The sequence below is a fragment of the Hydra vulgaris genome, chromosome 06 (assembly GCF_038396675.1).
Source record: "Hydra vulgaris chromosome 06, alternate assembly HydraT2T_AEP".
In the NCBI taxonomy this organism is placed as follows: Eukaryota; Metazoa; Cnidaria; class Hydrozoa; order Anthoathecata; family Hydridae; genus Hydra; species Hydra vulgaris.
The window spans coordinates 56,114,662-56,142,263 of record NC_088925.1 but is presented as its reverse complement, the minus strand read 5'-3'; the positions used below and the strand labels follow the sequence as shown (position 1 = coordinate 56,142,263).

The following is a 27,602-nucleotide window of genomic DNA, read 5'->3' as shown; positions in this document are numbered from 1 at the left end:
TATTTATTGTAAGATATTTTTTAAATTGTTTGAACTTTTTTTTTTTTAAATGATATATCTTTAGCGCTCAATTTTCACTTCACCAATTGTACAGGTGCTAATTCTATTGACTGAATGGTTTGCAATTTTTAATTACAGCGCGATTGTCATTTTTGGTAGCGGTTGGAATTACTTTATGAACAAAGTTTAATCTTTGATTCACTCCTGAGTGTTCTTTTGTGTATACTTGAAATTGATTTAGCATCTGCATCTACTATTCCAACGGAGTTATTCAAATACTCACCCTCAATTTGTTTAACCATCTGCTTCGAACTCTTGTCAATGTGTCAGCTGAATTTTCTTTTGAAGAAAGTTTTACTAAATCTTTTGAAGAAAGTTTTACTAAACACCAACGGAACTTTTTTAGAGCAAAGATTGTAGAACGAAAAACAAAAAAACGGTTAAATTTGAAATAACAAATGAAGTTATGAAAGTCACAGCTGATGACTTAAACTCATAGTTTGTGTGATCATTTAGAATCAAGGAGGAGTGTGATTGTATTCTGGAAAAATCTTTAACAGTTAGTGATGACTCTGTGGTTTGATACTAACATTTTTAATTAGTAAATACTTTTAATATATATATGTATATATATATATATGTATATATATATATATATATATATATATATATATATATATATATATATATATATATATATATATATATATTTTATATATATATATATATATGTATATATATATATATATATATATATATATATATATATATATATATATATATATATATATATATATATATATATATATATATATATATATGTATATATATAAATATACATAAATATAAATATATACACTGGCAAGCAAAAAAAGTGAACAGCGACTGCTTACGCATAAAATAAAAGAGCTCTGGACAGAAACTCATACAAGCTTGTTTATTTTTGTTCGTACTATCAAAGAATTTACGTTTATCTTTCAAAGATATATAGTTTATCATTAAATAAATGTTTTCTTCATATATTACTCTAAAAATATTATCATTTTTCTTTCACAGAGGACCTCATTTAACAATGGAACAAAAAGGAATCATTGTTGGAATGAGTGCGTCCGGTAAATCGATACGCCAAATTATTCAAATTATGAAAGCTCAAGGTGTAAACATTAGTGTTGGTGGAGTTCACAAGATACTTTCACGTCAGAAAAACAATAAAACAACAGCTAGAAAAAAAGGTTCTGGCAGACCAAGAAAAATGACGGAAAGAGATTGTCACAAGATAAAATTCAATGTTTTGAAAAATCGAAAAACCACCCCAGTGGTCACGTTACGTTTTTAAAACGTTTTTTAGACGTTTTTATAAGGTTTAAACCTAATAAAAACGTCCAAAGAACGTTTTAAAAACGTACTGTGCCCACTGGGACTATGACGCATATCGCAGAAACTTTTACGTGTTCTGATGATAAAAAGGTTAGCCGATGGACAATTTCGAGGCGTCTTAAAGATCAGGGGTTCAAAATACACCCATGTAAAAAAGTACCTCTTCTTACAGCACGCCATAAAAAGGCAAGGTTAGCTTAGGTAAAATGTAATAAAAACACAGTCTGGACAAAAATATTATGGTCAGATGAATCATGATTTTGTTTGCATTCAGATCGTCCACAGATGTGCATTAGACGTAAGAACGAACAATTAAATCCAGATTGTATTTACCAAACGGTAAAGGGTAATCTTGGAATTTATGGTTTGGGGTTGTTTTTCTGCCAAAGGTGTGGGCAGATTGCATAGAGTCGAAGATGGATTACGAATAAATTCCAAAGAATACATAAGTATTCTACAAAAATCTTTGCTGCCCAGACTGGAAGAATTAGAAGAGGATGAAATTAAATTTCAACATGACAATCCTCCTTGCCATACGTCTAAACAAGTTAAAAAATGGCTCAAGGATAACAATATCTTCCGTTCTGAAAATTGGCCTGCCCAAAGTCCAGACCTTAATCCCATTGAAAATTTGTGGGACTATATGGATAAAGAGGTCCATAAAAATAATATTTCATCTTTGGATGATCTTTGGGCAGCCATAAAACAAGTTTGGGTTACGATACCTGACCTTTTGATAGCAAATTTAATTGAGTCGACGCCGCGTCGATTAAATGAAGTGATGAAAAATGGTGGTGGCCACACAAAATATTAATTTTGTTTTTTCAAAATGAGTTGTATATATGTGTATGTATATGTATTTAACATAAGCGATATGTTATATTTTATGTATTATATTTTTAATTGATTAATAATACATAATTTACTGAAAAATTGTACTGTTCACTTTTTTTTGCTCGCCAGTGTATATATATATATATATATATATATATATATATATATATATATATATATATATATATATATATATATATCAGAAAAATAAGGGTATCAATGTTTTCTTATAATAAACTATATTTTGAATAATAAAGATTTTCTTCTTTGTGATTATTTAAACAAATCTTTAAAAGCATTTAAAATAGTTTATATATTATTTTGCAACATATAACTTTATTGAATGCCTTAAAAAGAAGCCCATTTGAATTAAATAGACATGCACACAATTTAAAACGCTTTAAAGCGCGGCTATAATGTTTTTAAAATGTTACGTTTTGAATTACTTTTCGAGAGGGTTAAACTATTATTTTATTAATAAAAAGTTTCTTAAAGATTTGAAATTAAACTTTTTTGCTTTATGTAAACGCATTCGAACTTCAGTTACAACAAGAAACAAAACAAAACAAATACCGACAATGACTGAAGCTATTTTCACTTTTTTTATATATATTTATAATAAATTATGTATATATAATGTTATATATAGTAGTACATGCATATACAATGCATACAAATAAATAAAGACTTTATTTTGCTTTACTCTCTTTCTAAATATATTTTTCTTTATAGTAGTATTTAATAGTTCTTAAATTGTTATAGGGATGTTATTGTCTGCCAAGATAAAACTTTTTATTATCTAATAACTACATACCTAATTTAGGTAATGTAATTGGCATTAATTAGGTACCATTTCTTAATTTGCTGGCTACTACTTGGTCTACCTGTACATTATTTGGTACGCAACTGAAACCTCTATTTTAATACATTTTGCTCAAAATGAAGCATGATTTATAAATGATAATCTTTTTAGATGAAGGTGGTCATTAATATATTAGTAAAAAAAAATCTTTTTCAGTTTAAGAACTTTTTAATAAGAAAATCAATAAAAAATGCATTATCCTATTTAATCTTTTTTAACATTTATAAATTTAAATAAAGCATTGGAAAATAAGAAAAGTTTTAAAATCTGCAAAATCAAAAATGTTAAAAACCCTGAAGAGATGCAAAACCTGAAAAGGTACAAAATATAAAAAAGTGCGAAACCTTGAAAAATGCAAAACCTAAAGAAGTGCAAAATTATGATATTAGAGATGCAAATCCTAAAAAAAAGATGCATAACCTAAAAAATATTATTTGACAAAAAAAACTTTAAAAGTAATATTTTAATATAAACTTTTGATTTTAAAAAAAATATTTACTCCATACCAAATCTTTTTGCTCATTTAACTGGCTTGTCAGATTGCGTATCTTAAAAACAAAAATATATTTATATTTCAATGCTAACTTAGAATGTGGGTAAATATATTTTTTTATGTTTTATAAGTTAGAAAAAAGTGTTGTTAAATATATACTGTTAACTATTAATATTTTTACAATTATAATAAGTCTATTTAATTAGAATTTATAACTTAGCTTGTATAACAGATTTGGACTAAATACTTTTTTTACGATACTTCTACCGGGAGATGCACTACCTGGATACTTCTACCTGAAGGTTTAAAAACTTATACAAACCTTATTTACCCTTCACCACTGGAAAGTAGCATCACCTGCCCAAATTAATTATTTATTATTGCAAGTGCAACATTATTTATGTTTATGTTAAGATTCAAAGTATGAATGAAACATCAGCATAACTACTTATTTACATATAAAACAAGGTGGCAAACCAAAAAAAACAAAACGAAATAACAAATTTTAGGTTAAACTTTCTCAAGTTAAACTGAAGTTTTAAACACTCACACAAAGTTGTTATTTAATAATAAAAAATAGTTTAATAAAAAAGATTTAATTTGTCAAAAATGTAGCATGATAATTGTTCATCCTTATCCTTCCAGTTAAATTGGTATAAGTATCTATAATCTGTCTAATATCATTGAAACTGGTGTTAAAATTGTAAATAAATGTATTTGTTTTAAAAACGGCAATGAGTACATTATTATACCATATGCAAATATGATATTCAAGCGTTGAGCTTCAATGATTGTGTAACGAGTCAATAATTATAATTTAATAAAAAATATTTTTTATGTCATAGTAGATTTTATGTTGTAAATATTTAATTTTTTTTTTTTTTTAGCATCTTTGCTTCCAACATTGCTGCAAGCAACCACAAATTAAAGTTGGAAGTTACCGGAAAAGAAAAGATGAAGATTTTTGAGCAAGATAACGATTGTCAGACAACATGAAGGATTGCAAGTTATATGAATTAGGAATGCAAGATGAAGAAAGCGAATTCCAATGAATTGATGTTTGAGGAAAAAAACTAGAAAAATAAGATCTTTTGGAGCACTTAGGAACAGTCACAGAAAAAGGATGAGACTTAATTGAATGGCGAGTATCATAAGAATAAATTTTAGTAGATGGCACAAGAGACGCTAGCTCTTTAGAGCAGTGCCCATTATAGTATTTGTAGAAAAGATAAAGAGAGGCAACATTATGACAATGTGATAATGGTTGGAGGTTGGCTGCAAGAGCAGGTCCAACTATGTTTACAATGCTTTTTTGTACCTTGACTAAAAGAGAAAGGGCATCATTAGAAGATCCACCCCAGATATGGCAACAGTATTCCATACAAGGCCTGATTTGAAAGTTATAGAAATCGAGAATAGAATCCTGAGTAAGAAAGTGTCGAGCTTGAAAAAGAGATGCAACCTTGACAGATGCTAGTTTTGCAATAAATTTAATATATAGTTTCCATGAACGATCGGAAGTAAGAGTTAATCCTAGAAGGTGAAGGGTAGATGACTCATCAAGTACATTACCGTTCATAAATATAGGAAGATCTAGATTATTGCGATAACAATTGGCTGAAAAAAAATGAGTTTTATTTGAATTAAAGTTCACGAGCAAGTGTTATCCCATGCTAAAGAAGAAGTGAGATCTTTTTTAAGCTCAAATGCCCCCTCTAAGCAATCAGAGAGTGTTCACTTCTTATCATGACAAGAAAAAATGGTAGAATCATCAGCGAACAACGCAGCCTTAGATGTGAGAATATCTGGAAAATTGTTAATGTAAAAGTTAAAAAGATAAAGTGCCAAAAATTGAACCTAGAGGAGTCCCTGAAGTTACAGATTAGGAAGAAGAATGCTGTCCATTGAGGACAACTTTTATACTACAACTGGAAAGGAAAGATTCAATAATCTTAAAGATGTTACCAGATACACCATAAGAAGAAAACTTATGGAGAAGACCAGCATGCTAAACTTTATCAAAAGTTTTTGAAATGTTAAAAGCAATGGCCTTACCCTCTCCACCTTTATCTAATTCACTATAAAACCTATCGGTTATTACAGTTAGCAAATTAAATGTAAAACGAAAAAATTGAAATTTATATCAATGATCAGAAAGTAAGTTTTTAGATTCAAGTTGAGAGATTAATTGTTTGTTAATTAAAGATTCAAAAACCTTGCTTGTGATAGAAAAAAAGACTAATGGGACGGAAGTTAGAGAAATCAGATCGCCCCTCAGAATTTTTGAAAACAGGGATAAAAGACAGCTCCGGAGAAAACTTCTGCAGGATTATAACAGGTGCTATGTCTGGTCCACAAGCTGTAGAAGGTTCAAAGCAGAAAGTGATTTTAGATACAGAAGCTTTAGATACAAATGTCAGCAATGGACCAACCTATTTGACAGCTGAATCAGGTAGAACGCAACTAGTGGACTCAAGAGATGATATTGATGAAAAGTTTTTAGCAAACAGTTCGGCTTTGTCTTTAGGTGAGGTGACAAAGTCTGAACCATACAAAAGAGGTGGAATTATAGATTTGCCCTTTTTATTAATACTATTAAATTTTCTACAGAAGTCACGAGAGCCTCATTTTTGTGATGAAATACGAGATTTCATAACCTGAGAATAGTAGGTTTTGGCGTTAGGTGAAAACTTTTTACAATGGTTTCTAGTAGTAATAAACAGACTTCTGTTTTCTGGAGAATTGTTTTGCTGATAGATATGAAAGTAATGGTTTCGATTGGCAATTGCAGCAGCACAATCTAAGGAAAAGCATGGAGAAGAGTGAAGCTTTACCTTGAATTTCCGATTGTGATTAAAAGATTACATACCAGCATAACTCCACGAAGTTATTTAAGAAGAACATTTGTCAACAGGAAGACGAAAGATTTCTAACCAAGGGACATCACAAAGAAAATCACGAAAAGAGTCCCAGTCAGCTCTATGGTAGTTTTAAGAGGTACAACCATATAGGAATTCAGATGATGGGGAAGAATGAGATTATAGCTTAAGAGAGTTCAAATTGTGATCAGAAGTACCTTAGAGTGAATTTAGAGAAACGGAGCACTGACTAGGATCAGAAACAAGACATATTTCGAATAGAGAAATTTATTAATTCGAGTTGTCTGGAAAGCGAGTTAAAAAGTTGACTGTTAGAGTTTGGGATTGAGAAAGGCAAAAGTTGTTAACTATAATGTCTGCAGAGTTACTGACACTAGAGCCAAGCCATTCAGTGTTATGAGCATTATAGTTACCAACAACTACCATATTTGCTGATGGATAAAGAGAGAAGGCTTGGTCAATTCGATCAGAAAAAACATCAAATAGAATGCAGTCTTGTGATAAAGAATAGTGAACAAAGAGAAAGACTATAGACCGAGGTGATGCTAAACGAAAGCACATAAAAGAATAGTCTGTGGATTTAAGTTTTATGACAAATGGGTGAATTCTAATGAATGTAAATGCCCAGACCAATCGTGTGACTATTGGAGTCTTTGTGAATTAAAGGAAGATAACCATCAACACTAAGATCACAGGATGAGACAGCTGAGCTCAACTTAGTATTACAAATAGCAAGTAGGTCTGGTGAACTATGCAAGAGATAAGATTCAACAGAAAAAAAGCTACTTCGAAGACCACGATTATTAATGAATGATAGGTCTAGAGAACTTGGTGATGATGATGGTTTTTTGTATTTTATAGTTTTTGGTACTTTATTCATTTTTCGACCAATTTTACTCAACCAAGAGTCCATGTCGGAGTTGGTATTTCCTAACCTTTGCCTAAAAAGATTTATCCTACAAAGCAGCAGGACATATAGCAGATTGTACTGGGTTACATGTTATCAGTAGCAGGATAACTTGACCTGACATTATATAATTTAACTTTTCTATAGTTCTATATATGGTTTCTTTTTTTATATTATACTTTAAATTTACATTATACTTAAGTTTTTTCCATACTTGAACATTATACCTGTTTCTTAAACTTCATCAACGTTTCTTACCTTTATTTTTTATATAACTTTGGAATTTTATTTTAGTGAATTTAAGGAATTTTTATGCAAGTTTTACACTGCATTGAGTTCTTTTTAATAATTATTGTAGCAAAATTTACTAATGAAATCTAAGTTTATTATTTGAAAAACACTATATATTTTTTAAAAATATTTTATGCATAACATAATTATCTTTTCTTTATTTTATTGCAACTTAGTGTTTTGCTGTAAAAAGTTTTATGTATTAAATGAACCTTATTAAAACTAAATAATTTGTGTCCCTAAATAAAACTTATGTTGTACAAACTTAATATGATTTTAAATGAAAAAGAAAATATAACAATACTTAAACAGTTTAAACTGTGTTTAACAAAGTATGTTAATTAACATACTTTGATAGTTATTTGGTTCTTTTAAGAACCAGTGTTGTTTTAATACTTTGCATTAAAATTAGATATTACTAATATATTGCCACAGTAAATATTTGAATTATTTTTTTGACAAAAAAGGGATATTTAATGTCTTTTTCTTTTCAACATCTATTGTTTTATTTTATCATTAAAATTAGTTTCTTTAAGCTGATACTGATTTTATTTTCTATAATTTAGTAGTAAATTAAATATCTGATGGAGTACATCAGTCAAAAATATGTTTTAATTTATTGTTTATCTGATAAATCAATATCAATTGTTCATGCTGATGATTTTGTTGGATGGAATCCTGAAGAATTCGAAAGACTTAAAATTTGTAAAAGAGTTGAGTTAATGGTGATAAACATCGATAATATGATAAAGGTAAATTGATTCATGGTAATGGTAGATTGATTAAAGGTAAATTAGCCCTAACCCTACGATAATATGATAAAAATAAATCATCATAATTTGATGGTATTTTTTAATAATTACAATGCAAAGCTTTATTTTGTCTATATATATATGATTAAATTTTAGTTTTGCAGTGTGCAACAAGTTATGACGCCCTGAAAGAAACTTTAAAGTTTGTTTATGAAATGAAAAAGAAAAAACAATCAATGAGTTTTATACACACTTATCTCAACCTTGTCCATGGCTTAAATAGATTACGATTGCTTCCAGTTTATGTACATATAAAGTGAAAAACTATGTTTATAGATATGTTTATATCTTTTTATGTTTGGTTTTTTATGGTTTTATATTTTTTTTATAGAATATATTATCCAATTTTTTATTTATTTCATCCACAACACAGCACATCTTCTAAAAACTCAAATTTTGATACTGATTTTTGTTTTGAGTTGATGGTGATGTTTTATTTATTGCAACAGTTTAAACAGTTTGTTTAGTAATTTTTTATCCATAAAATATTTTGATATTTTAGGCTCAGCATACCCAGGATACTGCTGTTAAATAAGCTTTAAAACCCCTGACACCGCTAAAAACTTATTATGATATTGTTATTTAAATGATTTTTAAACATTTATAGAGTTTATAAACATTTTTAGAGTACAAAAGAAACTAATATTCAAATATCATCAAATATATGTAATTTTATACTCACACACACACACACACACACACACACACACACACACACACACACACACACACACACACACACACACACACACTCACACACACACACACACACACACACACACACACACACACATATATATATATATATATACATATATGTATATATATATATATATATATATATATATATATATATATATATATATATACATATGTTTGTTATTATTGTAAAATGTTGTAATTATAGTTGAGTCCCAGGTATTCCGCTGATTTAAGCTGAATAATTATGCTCCAATATTCTGAACTTAAAATGCACCCAATGAATATGATATGTTTTTATTAATTTCTGAATATGCCAGCAGCGATAAACTGTTGGTTTTTGAATGTAATAATAATTATATAAAATATTTCTAATCCTTTTAAGCTGTCAATGATGCTTGAAGAAGGGTTAACTGCCCATGACCATATTTCAAGAGTGATTAATAAGCTGCAAACACATGACATGTAAAAAAAAAATCAACAAGTCCGGATAATTTAAATATTTTAATTAAAAAAAGAAGAATTTAAAAAAATCAACTAGGCTTTACTACTCATCTTTTGTGTGGTAACGCGTTGTTTTTTTTGGTCGCTTAAGGGCTCTGAAGGGACCCTGAAATTCCGCGCGGACATTTTCGTCAGGGTCCCTTATAGGCATGCCCTTAAGGGACTCTTACGAATTTTTTTTTTAATAGACTTTTTTTCTAATAAACAATTTTTTTTTAAGAAATGCATGTAATTCTAATTTTTGTATTGCAGTTTATAATATTATTTAAAACAACTCTTACCTCTGATAATTCTTGTAACTTTAATTTTACATTATCATTTGTATTAATTTGAGTTTGTTTTTCACTTTTTGGATCTATGTAAAAGTAAATTTTCAAAACATATATGTAAGCATGTATAACATTAATCAGACAAAAATATAAAAATCTTACCTCTTACTAGCGTTCAAAAATTATGACCATATAAAAGTTGGAAACTCCTCAATTTGAGGGTGGTTTAAATTTTTATGGTCATAATTTAAGAACGTTGAGATATTGTACTATGAAATTTAAAATTTATTGAAATTTATTGATGAATATAGTTCTAGTTGAGAATAGTACAAAAAATATTTTTTCAACATGTTGCGCCTCATAGTTCTGGGAAGGATAAAGTTAAAGAGCTATTTTTTTCTCAGCCTCCAACCATCGCCATATTTTGCAAAGAATCATTATTTGACATAAGTATAAACATACAATGTTTAGAGTTTGCTTCATGCCTGGAAGTTAGCTGGAATGTCAAACATTAAAAAATCCTGGATTCGCCACTATTTTATATATACATATATATATATATATATATATATATATATATATATATATATATATATATATATATATATATATATATATATATATATATATATATATATATATATATATATATATATATATATATATATAGTGACTGGGTTTTGTAACAAGTTCGCTGGAAAAGATCACTGGAAGTTCGCTGGGTTTTTTTATAAGGGTACAACATAAGATAAAATCCTGCAGAAATATAATAAGTTCCTTGCCAAAAAAACGTTCTTTAAGAACGTAGCAAATCTATAGCTAAACTTTAAAACAAAAAATAAAACTAAAATAAGTAGTAATAATAATAATTAAAAAAAGTAGAAAAACTTTGATACTTATAAAAAAACTTTGATACTTATACCTAGTATAGGTACAAGTATTAATGTTTTTTTAAATACGAGGTATTTAAAGAAACGATTACTTTTCGTAGATCGTGATTTTTTGAGATTGCTTCTTGACAGTTCAAACATTTTATAAAAATTTATCCATTCAACTTATCAGTAATCCACTTCAATTACAGCTTTCAAAGGTTACTACAAACTACATTTCAAAAATTGCCTTTTTCAACGCAAAGGCTAAAATGATTATACTACTAAGACTGTACCATAATTTAAACAGTTTTCGGCTTTGTTCTTCCTCCAGCTAGTTATTAATTTTTCTAGCTATTAAACCTTCTTGTTTATTTCAATAAAAGCTAGCTATTAAACCTTCTTGTTTATTTCAATAAAAGCTAGCTATTAAACCTTCTTGTTTATTTCAATAGCAAAAAGTTTTTTTAACTTTTTTTTACAATGTGTGTATATATATATATATATATATATATATATATATATATATATATATATATATATATATATATATATATATTTTAGTGACACTCATTTTCCCTCAGGAAAGATAGCAGAAGTATAAAGTAAAAGTTTCTATGGAGTAGGAGGATAAAATATTACTATCCAGTACAACTAACTTTGCATATTATTGATGAAGATGGTGTGGTTGAGGTTTGATTTATTTGTCTGATTTACAAATAAAAGAATTTTAAGAGGGATCATGGAGATCATGACATAAGTTGAACCACCTAATAAAGAACAAAGAGAAACAGAGAACAAGCTTGATTTAGAAAAATTGCACAAATCAAGGCATGAAAGCATTTAAAGTTATCAAAAAATGCAAGTCACCTAGGCAGGGGCGGACTGATTCTTGAAATCGGCCCGCGAAAGTACGATCATTGGGGTCTGGGAACAATAGTAACCAGAAAATTTGGGACCCACTGTCCCATGTGTGGAAGGAAAAGAATAAAAGTTTTTTTTAATTAATTTTCTTTATATAAATTAATTTTTTCAAAATTTATCGAAAAAATTAATTTATATAAAGAAAATTTCTTGTCATTTAAAGATAGCAACCAAGTAAAGTTAATAATCAACTCTATTTGGGGGATATCAAATTTAAAAGGTCATAACTTTTCAACGTTTAAATATTTTCTTACTAAATAATAATTAGACACATAAATTTTAATCACGCTTATAATATCCGAGTATTTTAAAAATATTATTTATGCCCCCTTCCCTCTTGCTCCCTCTTACTCAAGTATTTTGACCTTCGGGCCCCATTTAAAAAATAAATATTAATACTTTACTTATAAATATATTAAAAATAATACTTTAAGTACCTTATGTAAACCTAAATTAAAATTACAATTTTACACATGAACTTTAGTCGCGATCATAATAGTAGAGTTTTTTTTAAACAAAATAGTGACCCCCACCCCTTCTTCCATCCTCTATTCAAGTGTTTGGACTTTGGGGCCCTAGTTTTTTGGTAATATTGTTGCTAAACTTTAATCAACGTGTTATTTTGCTAAAAATATATTAATTTGTATGAACATGCCTATCTTAAGGTTACCTATCTTTAATATCAAAAAATCTTAAAATTGTTCTTATGGTATATATTAATTTGTTTTTCAATTAAACAACGGTTTAAAAAACTCACGTAAATGTTTAAGCATATATAGATTTAAATTTACTAATAGTTTCCAAAAGACACACATAATTATTAAAGTATACTTTTTATACTTATACTGTTTTAAAAAAGATGGAATTGGAACGTAATCATGGCTTAAAGCAGGTTTTGTGGATAATCTTTAAGATTACTGGAAACTTTATATCTACTCACACAAAATTGTTTAAAACCATTAAGAACAGATTCTGAGGCCTGTTCAGACCAAAAACCCAATCCTTTATTTGAATCGGAACTTGCTATGAATGAAAGAAATTCACACGTGTACTTAATAAGGGAAACTTTTTGACCAAGTTTGACATCATTGTACTCGTTATCATTGTACTCGTTAATAGTTAATTCATATTCAGATAACAAACTACAAGCAATACATGCAGCTTTAACCGTTTTTAAACATTTAAGGGAATTAAGTATAGAAATAATACTTTCATCTTTTTCTTGTTTCAAAAATTTTACTGATTTTTCTAGAACGTGAGTATTTTTCAGCAGTTTTGAACATTCTCTACCTTTAAATTGACCATCATGCAGCTTAAATCTTTTAAAAGTTAAACTTTGGTTCCAATGTTTTGCTGATAAAGAAGTACCTATGGATTAAAAATACTTTTTTAGGCAGTTGTAAATTCTGTTTATATTTCCACTAATTAGATAAAGTTCCATTGGAGCAAGAATTTCAATGACCTTTGTGTAATCAGGTAGGTCAACTAGTGGACGGTTGACACAATTATTATAAAATGCAGCTGAAAGCTTGGATTTTTTTTTTATCTTTACAGGAAGTTTTGTAAGCAATAGCTGATGAGCAGATACTTCCGAGAGTTATGAACTCGCCATGAATTTGAAAATCTTTTCTTTGCTAATATTACACCAAGGGCCATGTTTTCTTTGCTAATATTACACCAAGGGCCAGGATGTATTGATGCTGCACTTTCAATTCCAAAAAATATATAATATCATTCAAGATTTGAATGTGATTCGCTTCAAAATATTGAAAATTTTTCAAGATTTGAATGTGATTCGCCACACCTACTAAACTAATAATAAGCAATTTATTTACGCCTCCGCCTTTGCATTTTTCATGCCTATTCCTTCTTCATAGCTAAACTTTTTTCTTTTTATTTTACTTTCTGCTTCTTTTTCAATAAAATTTAAACAAAGTTTTAGAAATACGCCTCCAACGTTAATTCCAACGTTTAACTCTTTCGATATATTTCTCTCCGTTATTACTCTCTCAACAAGTTCTTTAATGTTTTTATAACAAACCAGTTGTCTATAATCTTTTTCAAATTTGATTTCTGTTATGCCATAATATTCATTTAAAAACCCATCTACTTCGCCTAATTTTTCTCTTACATTACTTTCAAATATATCTCTTCCTTTCCAGCTTCTAAATATGCTAAGTACTTTAGCTTCCTGTCTATTACTAAGTCTACAAGGGTTTTTTAATTTATTAATTTCTGTAATGGGGACTTTTTTAACTGCGGCCGTATTCTCGTCTCTCTGTTAAACTTAACGGAGCTTTTGTCTGCAATTTCATTATAATATTTGTAAGTAAAGAAATGACGCAAATTTATATAAATTCGTTAAAGTAAAACTTATACCAAAATAAAACATTTATGTTTACAAGATTATTATTAAAAATAAATTTTGTATTAATGTAATTTGAAAGAAATTTTTGACTTATGCTCCGTTAAGCTTAACGGAGAGATGAGAATACGGCTACTGGAAAAAGCGCTTTAGCAGAGCTTTTCGATTGTTCAACAAAAAGTGTTTTACCTTTGGCTGCAACCTTGATTTTAGTTCCCTCCTCCAAAAATTTTCTTTACAGCACTTTTGAGCATTAAAATTACGCAGCTCGAATATCTTAAAATGAAAAAATCGAGGTTTACAGTTTTTTATATTTCAGATTATTTACGTAAAGTTCTAAATTTTGAGTTTGAAATATTATATCAACAGTATAAAGTTAACCCTACCTTTGTTCAATTCCTCTGTTAAATTTTCTTTTCTCTTTGTGTGATTGTAGGGTTGGGATAATCCAGATCCAATAACAGCCTTGCAACCTTTGCATATTTTTATTGGTTCAGGTGATGATATATTTACTCTACCCAGCTTGTTTCTTCATCTTTTATTAGATGGTAATCCTGGAGTAATTGTAGTTTGAGCAATTTCTCAGATGTTGATCCTGGAGTAATTGTACTTTGAGCAATTTCACAAACACAGAACGATTGGTTTCTAGTGAGTAGCTAACTTTGACTTTTGAGAAGTCAAAGTCATACGGTTCTGAGTGAACCGTATGACTGTTCTGAGTGAACCGTCATACGGTTCACTTAGAACAATGTTTTTATCTCCTTTTTCCAATGTTTCTAATGCTTTTCTACATTTAGTACAAAAACCATTAGAAAAATGTTCATAGCTTATATCAATGCCACATTTCTTTCTTAAACTTCTATTATTTCTGATCCTTTTGAAAAACAAACTTAACAGACTATGGCTCTATTATCTTAGCGAGATTGTTTATTGTTTGCCATTTTTGATTTGAGCAATACTAAACTGTTTAAATTATTTCAATTAATTGTATAAATGATTACAATTAATAGTAGATAAAAAAAATTTTTCTAGTGGTATACCACAAGGAAGTATATTAAGCATAAGAATGATGGTTGGTATTTAAAAAAATGTCATTTAGACGTTTTTATCGTTATTAAAGTATTATTTTTTAATACAATTAACATATTAATATTAAACTTCATATTAAGACCCCAAGGTCCAAATATTTGAATGAAATGGAGGATGGAAGAAGGTGGGGGTCACTATTTTCTGAAAAAAAGACTCTAATATTATGAGCGCGCCTAAAATTCATGTGTAAAATTGTTATTTAATATTTAGGTTTATTTAACGAAATTAAAGTATTATTTTTTTAATATATTTATAAGTAACGTATTAATTTTTATTTTTTAATTAGGGCCCCAAGGTCAAAATACTTGAATGAGAGAGAGAAATAATGGGGGGGGGGAGAATAATATTTTTAAAAAACTCGGTTATTATGAGCGTGATTAAAATTTATGTGTATAATTGTTATTTGTAAGAAAATATTTTAGGCGTATATAAATAATTTTTTCGATAAATTTTGATCTAGTTTAAAAAACTTGAAAAAAAAGAATTTTATTCTTTTCCTTCCACATATGGGACAGTGGGTCCCAAATTTTGCGGTAATATTGCTTCCAGACCCCAATGATCGTAATTTTTTTTATTAAGCATTCTTATTTGACACCAGTATTATTAATACAAAATTTAAAGTTTGTAGCATTTGTAGCAGAAGTTACGTATCTTGAACACCAAAAATTCATGACCGGTCCGTTTAACCCCTTTTTTTTTAAAAGACGTCGACAGAATATTTTCAAAATTTAGATTATTATAGAAGGATGCTTCGTGGTTTTGAAAATGCAAACTGTTTCTGGTGGACATTTTATTTCATATTAACTATTTCCGCTACGGTGTGACCTCTGACTTAAAATAAAAAAATTAAAAAAATCTCAATGCAAGTTAAGTAAATAATTTTTTGTGTATGTTAAGAAATTCATTTTTAGGTTTAAATAGTGCATTACTAAAAATTTTAGGAGTGGTCTCCATGTCTTAATAAAATTAATCTTTTAGAAAAGGTTCACCGCGCATAAAAAATATAGTCGTTAAAAAATTATGTTATGAGAAAAGATTCGATAAGTTGGGTCTCACTACTTTAGTTGCAAGACAGATTCAGGGTGACTTAATTTAAATGTACAAGTTCATTGGAATTGAAAAAGTAAAATTAACTAATGAAGTTTTTAATTAGCAAATGAAATTCAATCGTAAAATAACTAGTTGTTTGCCTTAGCATTATTTTTTAATAAAAAGAGCATCTTTAATTGAAAAATACTGCTTACACAAATGATGCTTTTAATGAGGTTGTTAATGCTGTTTCTGTGAACTCTTTTAAAGCTTTACTTGACATATGGATTTTAAATATTGTAACTTTGCCGAATAATGATATAGTTTGTCTAAGTGTACTTGGCACGCTCAACGAATTTTCGGTTACAGCTCAAATATTTATTACTGTATATTACTAAATATCTAAGAGGCTATGTTTTAATATCTCCCACAAAGGCAGTTTAGCAAAAAAGAATACAGCATTGCTGGCTGGTATGACCTATTTACAGATAAACATGAACCTGCCAGACAGGGTTTATTAAAATGGTTTTCAGTGATAAACCACAAAGTGGTTACATTTATGTAATTAGTTTGTGGTAAGTAATGAAACGTACATATGCTCAATTGAAACTAGAATTAAGATACCACAAAAATAATGAAAAAATGATCCAAAGTGATGCCCTAGTAAAAGATATTTTGAATTAAAACAAAGGTAATTATTTCTGGCAAAATATTAAAAAATTTTCTATAGCTAATAAGTTATATATAGAACTGTATATAACTTATATATAGAATATAATATTATATATACTTCTATATATAAGTTATATATAGAAGTTATATGTAGAACTATTAGCTATAACTAGGTTAAAAACCAAGAAACCAACAACTTGTGGACATCTAACTATTTGCAGGCGATTCAAAATTGCTTTCTCCATTGTGGTGCGCACAACAGCGATTATTGGATATATGTTCTATTTTTGTTACGAGTTACTTACTCTTTTCCTAGCTTTGTATTGGAAGCTAGTAACCTGAACAGAGTTGGAAGTTTCAAACTTAGTATTTAGAACTTAAAATCATAGTACATAAGACATGCTTAGGACACATTTTAACTACTACTTAGGATGACGATGAGATGTTTGTTTAACAATTATTGTACTCAGTTTTATGGCTCTATGGCAAAGGTATAACACCAGTGAATTAAAAGGTATAACAACAGTGTATTAAAAGTCTTATAGCTGCTTATACAAAGTTTATGATGTAAAGTAATGTAATATTATACATTTGATAATGGGTAATATACAACATAGGGATAGTTATACGTAGTATAATAGTGATATACTACGATTCACGTTCTGTACGTGCATACCATGGAATATAATATATGGAATACAGAATTTCATGCAATATATATTTAATGTATATATTGTTATGCATTATATGATTAATGTTAGTATTATTATAAATTATATCACAACACTTGCAAGTGATGTGATTTTCAATACTTTATAAATGATACCTTTACGTAGTGTCTATTGTTTAAAAGGAATATTATTTAGTTTTATTAATTAAATTTATCTAATTAAATATTTGTTCAATTTTAATTTTATTTTAAATACATAATACTGTATTGAAATCCTAAAAGAGATAACTGTTTACTTTAATTGCCTATAATCCTAATCCTAAAAGAGATAACTCATGACTTTAATTGTTTATTACAGTAATCAAGTTGATTAAAAGTTAAAAGTTCATCGTCTTTATAAAACAAAATAAAAATAAAAAAATATCTCAAAGTTAACAGAAAATAAAAAGAATCATTAAAAAGAAAAAGTTAAGAGAAAGTTCTCTAGAAATAATTCTCAAAAGCAAGCAAGAACAAAACAGTAAAAACACTTTTACCAAAACCATGCCGGGTTTAGAAACTTGGAAAATATAGTTTAAATTACAAACAGTGTTCAAACAAAAATTAGATATTAATTAGATTATATATTTGTCAATTCGTTAACGAAATTTGATGCTTGTTGCAATTGATATCGGTTCAGATTGCTAAAATGGAGCATTTATCCGAAATGAAGATTTAAAGAAGATAAGGTCTTTAAACAGGTTCTAATTCAAATGCATATCTTGTTAATTTGAATGTTTAATTCATAGGATCAATTTTACAAGTAATATTGTAGATAAAAAAGACAAAACAAAAGACTGGAGCACATTTTATTTTATCTACTACAGTTTTTGGTGTTACTGGTCAGAAATATAAACTAATGAGTTATTTTACAAATAATCGACTTAGATTGCGGTTAACAGACAGTTTAAAAGATTGCAAATTATATGAACCAGAAAAACAAGAGAGGGAACGAATTCCAAAGAATTGTTGTTCGAGGAAAAAAACTAGAAGAATAAGACAAATTTTTGAAGCACTTAGGAACAGTCCCAATAAAAAGATGCAACTTATAACACGAGAATGAATTTTAATAAATGGCACAAGAGACACTAGCTCTTTAGGAGTAGCACCCATTATAGTATTTATAGAAAAGAGAAAGAGAAGCAACATTACTACGATGTAAAAATGATTGAAGGTTAGCTGCAAGTGCAGGTCAAATTATGTTTGCAATGCGTTTTTGCACTTTGTCTAAAAATTAAAAAACTATTTACTGTAATTTACTATGTTTACTATGATTTATTGGCATTAAAATTATTCACCCAAACATTTTTTCAAATTAAGAATGCCAAGTGTTAGGTAAATACCTGATACAATCATCATCCATTAAACCATTAATATTAGTCACGCAGATCAACTTATATTTGTAGCTACGTTTTCAAAAACGGAAATATATTAAAAGAATTTTTTCGGTAATTAAAATCAAGAAGTTTAAAATCAAGAAGTTTTTAAACCAAATTTGCATATTGACTTTTTAGATAAATCAGAACTGTTTACTAAATTTCTTTTCTGTTAACTCATGGCTCAAATTAATTAAGCACACTCTTCCTAAAAATTAATTGAGCACACTCTTCCTAAAAAACAAAGACTACTTATGAATCTATATTAATATTTATATTTACTTACGAAGCTATATTTATTCAACCTTTGTTAAAGGTGGAAAATCTTGTTTCAACCCTTGGCTCGTAATTTAGTAGCCGTTATTAAACTGTAAATTTAACCATTTAATTGAAACTATTAATCCGTTATTAAACCTAAAAAGTAAATAAACTAAAAAACAACTTTAGCAAACAGTGTAAGCTCACGCAAACACTATAAGGGTCAAGAACTCTAGGCGCAATACTTTTTAGTCTGAGAAATCGGCATTAAGAATCTTACGGTAAAAAAAAACACGGTATCAGCAAAAGTAGGTTTATTTATAGTAAAAACTCGGCCCTAACCCTAGCTAAATTAATGCAAATATAAATTTTATTGCATTAATCTGAGTAATTGAAGCTTTAACACTGAAACCTTTTAGCCTAATATATTTATATATATTCTTATACATTTATAGCTGTTTAATACCATACTGCCGTTTTAAGTTATGATTGAGCTGATATGAATTAGTGTTGTTTTTTTTTGAAATCTATAGATAAAATTCAGAAACTAAGGAAGATATGGAACACATCACTGTTAAACCCCTACATGAAAAAAAATTGTAAAGTTTAATTTTTATTTTATGATTTTCATTTTCTCTCTAACTGCTAAAGTTTATTTTTTCGACTAAAGTTTACATACGACTTTTTTTTTTGCGCGTGGAATAGCTTGCAAAAAACTCCAAGTTGTTATAAAAACTACAATGTTTTTGATTTTCCAGCAAACAATACTCCAAGTTGTTATAAATTAAGATTAGTTAAGATTAGACTGAAAATTGGACTTAATCTCGATTATAAACTATTTTTTATCTCATACCAAATGATAGAGTTGCTCATTAACATCTTTTTACCTCATACTTAATGATAGAGTTACTCGTTAACATCTGTTTACCTCATATCTAATGATAGAGTTACTCGTTAACATCTTTTTAAATACTAATTGACTTTCAAAATAATTTAATTAAAAAAACTTGTATGTCAATAACACAAACCCTGTGATTTGTTGACTTTAAGTCAAAAAAATCTCTTTTTAATAACATCATAAAATCTCATTGTTTAATAACATCGTTTACAAAATCGGAAGATGTTAATGTACGTTTTTTTATAAATAAATCGAAGCTTTTATTTACATGGAGATTTAATTGAATTGGATCTAACTTTTTAGTAAGTAATTTCCTTACACTCTAAAAATAAGTTTAAATCAAACACACTAAAAAAAAAAGGTAGAAATTTCTACCTTAGGGTAGGATATGTGATATACCCTTAGTAAGGTATAATTTTCTACCTTTTAGGGTAGAAAATTATATTAAAAACAATTATTTCTCATACAATTTTCTATTTTAAAGGTATAATTTTCTACCTTATAAGGTAGAAAATTATATCTTACTAAGGGTATATCACATATCCTACCTTAACTAAAAATTTCTACCTTTAATTTTTAGTGTGAACACTCCATCAACACTCCGTTGTTACAAGAAAGGAATCCCGCACCATAAGTAGATAAATGACTTTTTTATTTAATGTTTATAAATACTTTATTAAATTTTTACTATTATGCAAAACAATTTTTGTAATATCATTAAATTAATTTTAATAAATAATAAACAGTTTGTTTTTTTATTTACCAGTGGCCAACAATTGGTTGAAGCAGTTATTAGTAAAAAATTATCAGTATTTAATAAAGTTGTTTACCATCTCTTTCTGCATTTTATTACCTTAACTCTATCTGCATTTTATAATAGAGCATTTATTATTTAATTTAATTTAGCATTTAATAAAATATAAATTTAAAACTTGATGTTTATTAAAGTTTAAAATTGAACTGTTTTTTCTTAGTAACAGATCACATGGTTTTCATTATTTCCTGTTCTATGGGTTATTTTGAATAATGTTCAACGTGTTCCTTTTTTTTTATTTACTTTTTTTTTTAATTTTGTTTTGATGCCTTAAAAATTCCTTACGGTTATATTACAGAGCACCACGGATTAGCATTTAATTGGGAGTTCATGCCTACTTCCTAACCTGTGTCGCAAAACTTACCCAGAGGTGGGGTTTGAACCACGGATCCTTTGTTTCTGAGACAAATGCGCTACCCCTTTTTTGACAATATTTTGTTTGAATAAAAATCGTTAAATCATCTTTAAAGTATTTTATACTTCGATTCAAACAAATTATTACCAAAATAACAAAGAATAAAATTTTAAGCATAAAATAATAAGCTTTGCGATTTAACCATTAATTTATAAACCATAAAATTTATTAATCATAAAAGATTGATTAAAAAGAACAAAACTTTTTTATAAACTTTTAAAAGAAAAGTTAAAACTGTATTATATTTCATAAAAAGTGCAAGAACACTCATGTTTCGCTTATTTGTTTATTTATTTATTAGTTTTTTAAAAAAACAAACTGCGAACTCTCTCACACTTTGAGTTGTATAAAGAAATTCTAGTAGAACTTTTATAGAAGCTCTAATAATGTCTATAGAAATCAGTGTATAACATAAAATAAAAAAATAATTTAATAGCATTTTAACTCGTTACTAGTTTTATCGTAGGCATTAATAAGAATTCTATTTCATTGTTGAATGTGCCAATATAAAGCTGTGTTTTTAAATTTTATACAGAATGTTTTAAAAAACTCTTAAAATCTAATATTAATTTATTCCTGTATTGCCAATAAAAGTTATTAATTTTGATTATTGGCTATAGGTCTTTGTTGACGGCAACTCGCATAGGTCTATTTTGTAGGCAACTTGGCTTCATGAAATTACCCTAATAAATAAATATTATTTACTTTATATATATATATATATATATATATATATATATATATATATATATATATATATATATATATATATATATATATATATATATATATAAATTAATATTATATATAATATATAAATATTTCCTATGTGTACAGTACGAGCAATATCTAGTATGATGATAAGCAAGTTAACAACCTGTAACTTGAACTATAATGGACATTCATTGAAATAAAAATGAAATTGTTAGACTGTATATAGCTTGGTTTTGTGTTCAATACATACACTGTACTGTGTGTTTTTAGAATTCTGGCAAAAAATAATTTGACTTCTTCGGTGTCTATTGACAACATTCTGATTTAGCTCGAAATAGATATTATTGTTTAGATATAAATAAATATTGTCTTTTACGTTGCCAGTAACAGTCGTTATTATCAAAAAATCATTTAACAAATTAAAAATAGTAACAGATTTTAAAAGGAATTTTTGAAGGAAACAATCTTGTATTATTTTCTTTTATGCATAAAGAAGCTGCAAAAATGAATATTAAAAAACTTACTAATGATTTTGCTGATGCAAACTCAAGAAGGAAACAATTTTAATTTTATGTTATACAATCATGTAACAAAACTTGAAAGAAATTATAACGTTTTACATTAATTTTTAAATCTTAATCAGTTCTATATTTTTTGGCATCTGGAGTTATGGAAACTTTGCTAAGGAATATCTTTCAATAATGTTTTATTAAGTAGATGCTACTTACCCGGTTGCTTGAAGAGGATTTAAAAAAAAGGAAGCTGAAAATTACAGTGTCATGCAATATTTACAGTGCTGTGACCAAAATTAAAATTAGTTACCAAAGTTCCGTATTTAAAATTTCTCTTCGTGTACGTGGTGTAGTTTTTGATAATCATTCAACTAAAATCTCTGCTTTTTCAAGTTTGATGGATAAGCACAAAAATAACAACCACACTAATAGTAATACTCATAATTAAGTAATAGTAATACTCATCTTAGAAAAAATAGTCAATATAATATACTTTTGACTTTAAAAATTTGTATATATTTTATTTATTGTTTATCATGGTGTATATTACAAAGATTTGTTACTTCAGTCAAATTTGGAAAAAAACGACGCGAGCTTTGGGCATATTTCACCCCATCGGTAATGAAGAAGGGGTGTGCTACCAAGTTAAATGCTCTTCCACGGTGTTCTGGGGCAGGGCAGTTGGGTCTTATTGGGGCACCTAAAAGTAAAATTAAAAAAAAAAAGAAAAAAGTTTATATACGGCCGTGCAATTATAGAAAGCCATGGAAAAAAGCGTACTTATTATTCACGTTGTATTTTTTTGAAATGTTGTCACAATATGGTTTTTATAGATTTTAAAAAGATCTTTGCATTGCTGGTGGTGGGGGCCGTAATTATTACGATGAAATGTTTTTGAGAAAAATGTCAATTATATTATTAAAATTCAAAAAAATTTTAAATTTGAACTTTTACTTTTTCCAAACTTATTTTTTCAGTGTTACGTCTTATTTATAAAAATATTTTGCGTCTTATGTAAATGCTTTTTGTGAGGTAATGCGCGCTTTATTTAAATACATACATTATAATACAGCGATTAATTTGTTATACTTGTAGCAATCAATCATCTGCATTAACTGTCATTTATGTTTACAGTTCATGCATTTCCTATAAATTTGATTAAATATAGTAATAAGAAATTTTCACATTAAATAGTATTTATATTTGGTTTTGTTGATTTAAATCTACAACGTCAGAGGCTTCTATTAAGTCATGCAACATTGACGTGTTTAATATTTAAACACGTCAGCGTTGAATGGTGTGATAAAGTTGAAAGCTCTGAAATGTCGCAAATGTTCAAACAACCATCGTACAGGTCATTGACATTATAGTCATTTAGTTTTTTTTGTTTTAAATATAAATGCAAACAATTTTACATTTGCAAGTTATTAAAAATATGTTAATATATATAAAGAAATGGGAAGGAAATTTTATAATTTCTTAATTTAAATTCTAAAAATAAATAACTTAACAAGTTATTTATAACCTTAATAAGTTTATTTAAAATAAAGAGTAATACCAATTTCTAAAATTGAACACATAAATTTTTTAAGCCCTAACTCACTTAAAAAAATGAACAAAAACTTACCAAACAAATTGCACTCTTTACATTTCTGAACACTGATAACACCAAAAAGAATCATGAACACCATTACTGCAGAGGTTATAGCAATGATTGCGACAAGAACAGAAAAAACTAAATAAATGCATTTCGAATTGTCTTCACTCCCAGAGGAATACCCCTTAATTTGTTTTGTACGATACTTTGTTTTTGGTTCAATTTCTGTGGTTTCATACAACGAGTTTGTTTTTTTACAAGATAAAGCTCTTGAATCATTTTGAAATTTGCTTTTGATGGTAGCTTGAGTAACTTGGAGTGCTTCATAATGATTACCTTTCTCTAACAAAACGCTATATGAGTTTTCTGCATATGGTTTTGTAACAAAACATATACTGTTGTGATCAAGAGATGATTCTTGAACATCATTACTTTTCTTAATATCATATTCGGAATCAACTTTCATTGAATTAAAAGCCGGTAAAGTTTTATCCCAAGATCCTAATCTATGATCTTCTTCGTATGCATAGTTATCTAAACCCATACCTTGTTTTGTATCTTTAAAAGTATTGATAATGCTGAAAATCTGTTATGTTCTTTTCACCTTCGGTGATATTGTCAAGTTTACAATATATTTACAAAATTCAAATTTATTAAAGTATAAATAATGTCTGTTAATTTTTTTTTTGATATAACTTTTTTTAATAAAGACTCTCTGCCAACCACTTTTCCATTTGTCTCAGTTTTTAATTGTTTTTCAATTAAACGCGGCTTAGAAGTTGAAATAAGTTGTTGCTAAACAAAACAATGTCCATGAATGAGTTTGTTACCATGTTTGTTTACTCTTTGTAAAATTAAAAAAAAACGATTTAATTCAATTTTCAACAAAATAGCAAAAGCTAGTTAGACGCCAAAAAAATGACTAAAAGCAGTAGCGTAGGATTTAAAACATTAATAAACATTCATTCTTGAATATAGTTTATAATCCAGTGTATAAACCATTGTTGCCTATATGTTAAATATTATTTCAAACTAACCTTTTCACAAAGCTAAGTCAACTCAAATTTATCGTGGGTGTTTGAATAAACATTTTAACCTGTATTGTAATATCATATCTTAGGTTTGTGTGCTTGTGCGGGCATGCATATGTGTCTGCGTGCGTGTGTGTGTATGTGTGAGTAAGTGTGTACATATAAACTAGCATAACTAATAGAGATCCTAATTATCAATATGGTGTATTAATCTTTAACTGTGTATTTAACTTTAATAGTAAACAAATACTACAGTTTATTTAACAGTTATAACATACTTATTTAGTTATAATATAGTATATATAAACTAATTACATTTATAACTAGCTGCTTTAATTAAAGGTTTTTTGATTTTATATATAAAAACATAATAAAAAAATATCTTCTCAACATCGTTTTTGAACTTTAAGTCAAATTAATTTGGTAAACTAAACTAAAAAAAAATAAAAGTATCTTAACTGCATGCTTGGAATTTTTTTCTTATTTTTGGTATTTTGTTTAAACTTACATTTGCTGAAAAATTGTATAAAAATAAAATACAAAATTTTGCAATTGTTGATTAAGTTTATAGTTGTTTAAGTGTATAGGAAACAGTTTTATTTCAACAATTAAATTCACGAAGTACAATATAACAGCCTAAAATAATAGATAATATAAACTATAGTTTTTAATATAATTAAAAAACAATAAAGTATTATTTGTAAAAAAAATACGGATAAAAAGATAAAAAAAATTTTTATAACCAAGTAAGTTAATTCACAGCATCTCATGAAGAATGTTTCGCTATACAAAAAAATGCAAAGTAAAGAATAATATTTACAACAAAAATTATTATAATATTTATAATATTAAATATTAAAAAATAATGTTGCTATAATAAACAATATTCTTGAAACTTTTTTTATAGTCTTTCGACTAGGAAGGTTTTGACAACCGCGGCTTTATCTTCATAATACAAAGGTGGATTTGTTTGTTCTCATTAAAAACTTTGATCAATGTTTGTTCTCTTTTTGAAAGTTACGGTGAATTTGATCTCTTCATTAAAAGCTTTTGTTTTTAAGTCAAACAAAACTAACAATTTTGTATATATATATATATATATATATATATATATATATATATATATATATATATATATATATATATATATATATATATATATATATATATATATATATATATATATATATATATATATATATATATATATATATGTATAAACTGAGTCAGATATAGATAAGACGGTAAAAATGTTTTGATAAAAAAACTATGAATAAAAAAGAGGGTCAAAAGTAAGACTTTATGATAGTTTCGTTTGTATTGCAAAGAAGTAACTAATCATTGATATAAACAATTAGACTTTTATTTGAATGGAAAACAAGAAATTTTATTAAAACTTAACTTTAGTTTATATTGCAACTGAACTTAATATTGCAAACACTTGAACTTTAACTATATTGTAAACAACTAGTTTTTAATAAATTTAAACGTTTATTATAATATATATAATTATAATATTATAGTTTATTATAATATATATAATTATAACTGTATCATATTATTTTAGTTAAATTTATTCTCCAGGCGTCTTGAGAAAATAAACATTTTAAAAAGCAATTCGGGGTTTGCTATGCAGTACTAATTTATAAAATATTATTGTTAATTTGCTATGAGTAGTTTTTTATTTTTATTTAATTGTTACCATTATTATTATTATTATTATTTACCTTTTACGATTAACACAAATCGAAAAAAATTAGTTTGCTAGTTATGAAATTTTTTTTAGTTTTTTCTTGGTAACAATGAGGTTATTCAATTTAGCAAGTTTTATGATTTGAGGTTATTATTTTGTTATAAAAGTGACGGGGGGGGGGGGGGCGAGAGTGTATAATTGTGAGAATTTGTTTTTTTATGAGCGTTGTGAGTTTTCTTATTCTTCTTGTGATAAATCTATTGCCATAGATTCAAAAGTTATCAGTAAAATGTGTTGGAACAAGCCCGACCTTTAATTTTGAATAAAAAATATTTTATTTCAGCAAAAACAAAATATTTTGGTAGATGTTAATTTGATAGGTATTTAATGTATTCATGTTTTTTAGTAAAGACCTGGCTTGAGTGAATTTATTTTTATTATAAATCTTGGTACATGTTTTGGATGTATATAAAGAAAATTTAGTTTAGATTGGTTTGTGCTTTCCTTTGCAATATTAGCATATGTTAGATAACTTTGAATATAAGTAAAGTTGAGAACTGTAAGATTCTTTTAGAAACTTATAGGTTTAACTTTGTAGAGTATGCCAATACTTTTTGATCTTTTTATTTTTACAAAAACACTTATAGTGCTTTTGTTAAAATAAAAAAATAATTTTTATTTTAACAAAAACCAAACTGGTTATTGTGTAA

The 27,602-nt window shown here is 27.2% G+C and overlaps 1 protein-coding gene across 1 annotated transcript in view; it reads right to left on the bottom strand.

Annotated features, from left to right (window-relative positions):
• LOC136081993 (uncharacterized) overlaps positions 1-25,033 on the bottom strand; it is a 58,659-nt gene extending 33,626 nt beyond the window's left edge. Inside the window, exons 1-3 of the mRNA XM_065800521.1 lie at positions 24,199-25,033; positions 9,940-10,013; positions 3,580-3,621 (exon numbers count right to left, since the gene is read on the bottom strand). Of these exons, the coding sequence (XP_065656593.1) occupies positions 3,580-3,621; positions 9,940-10,013; positions 24,199-24,712 (630 nt within the window). The 5' untranslated portion in view covers positions 24,713-25,033. The remainder of the gene's footprint in view (positions 1-3,579; positions 3,622-9,939; positions 10,014-24,198) is intronic.
• Between the last annotated feature and the right edge of the window lie 2,569 nt (positions 25,034-27,602).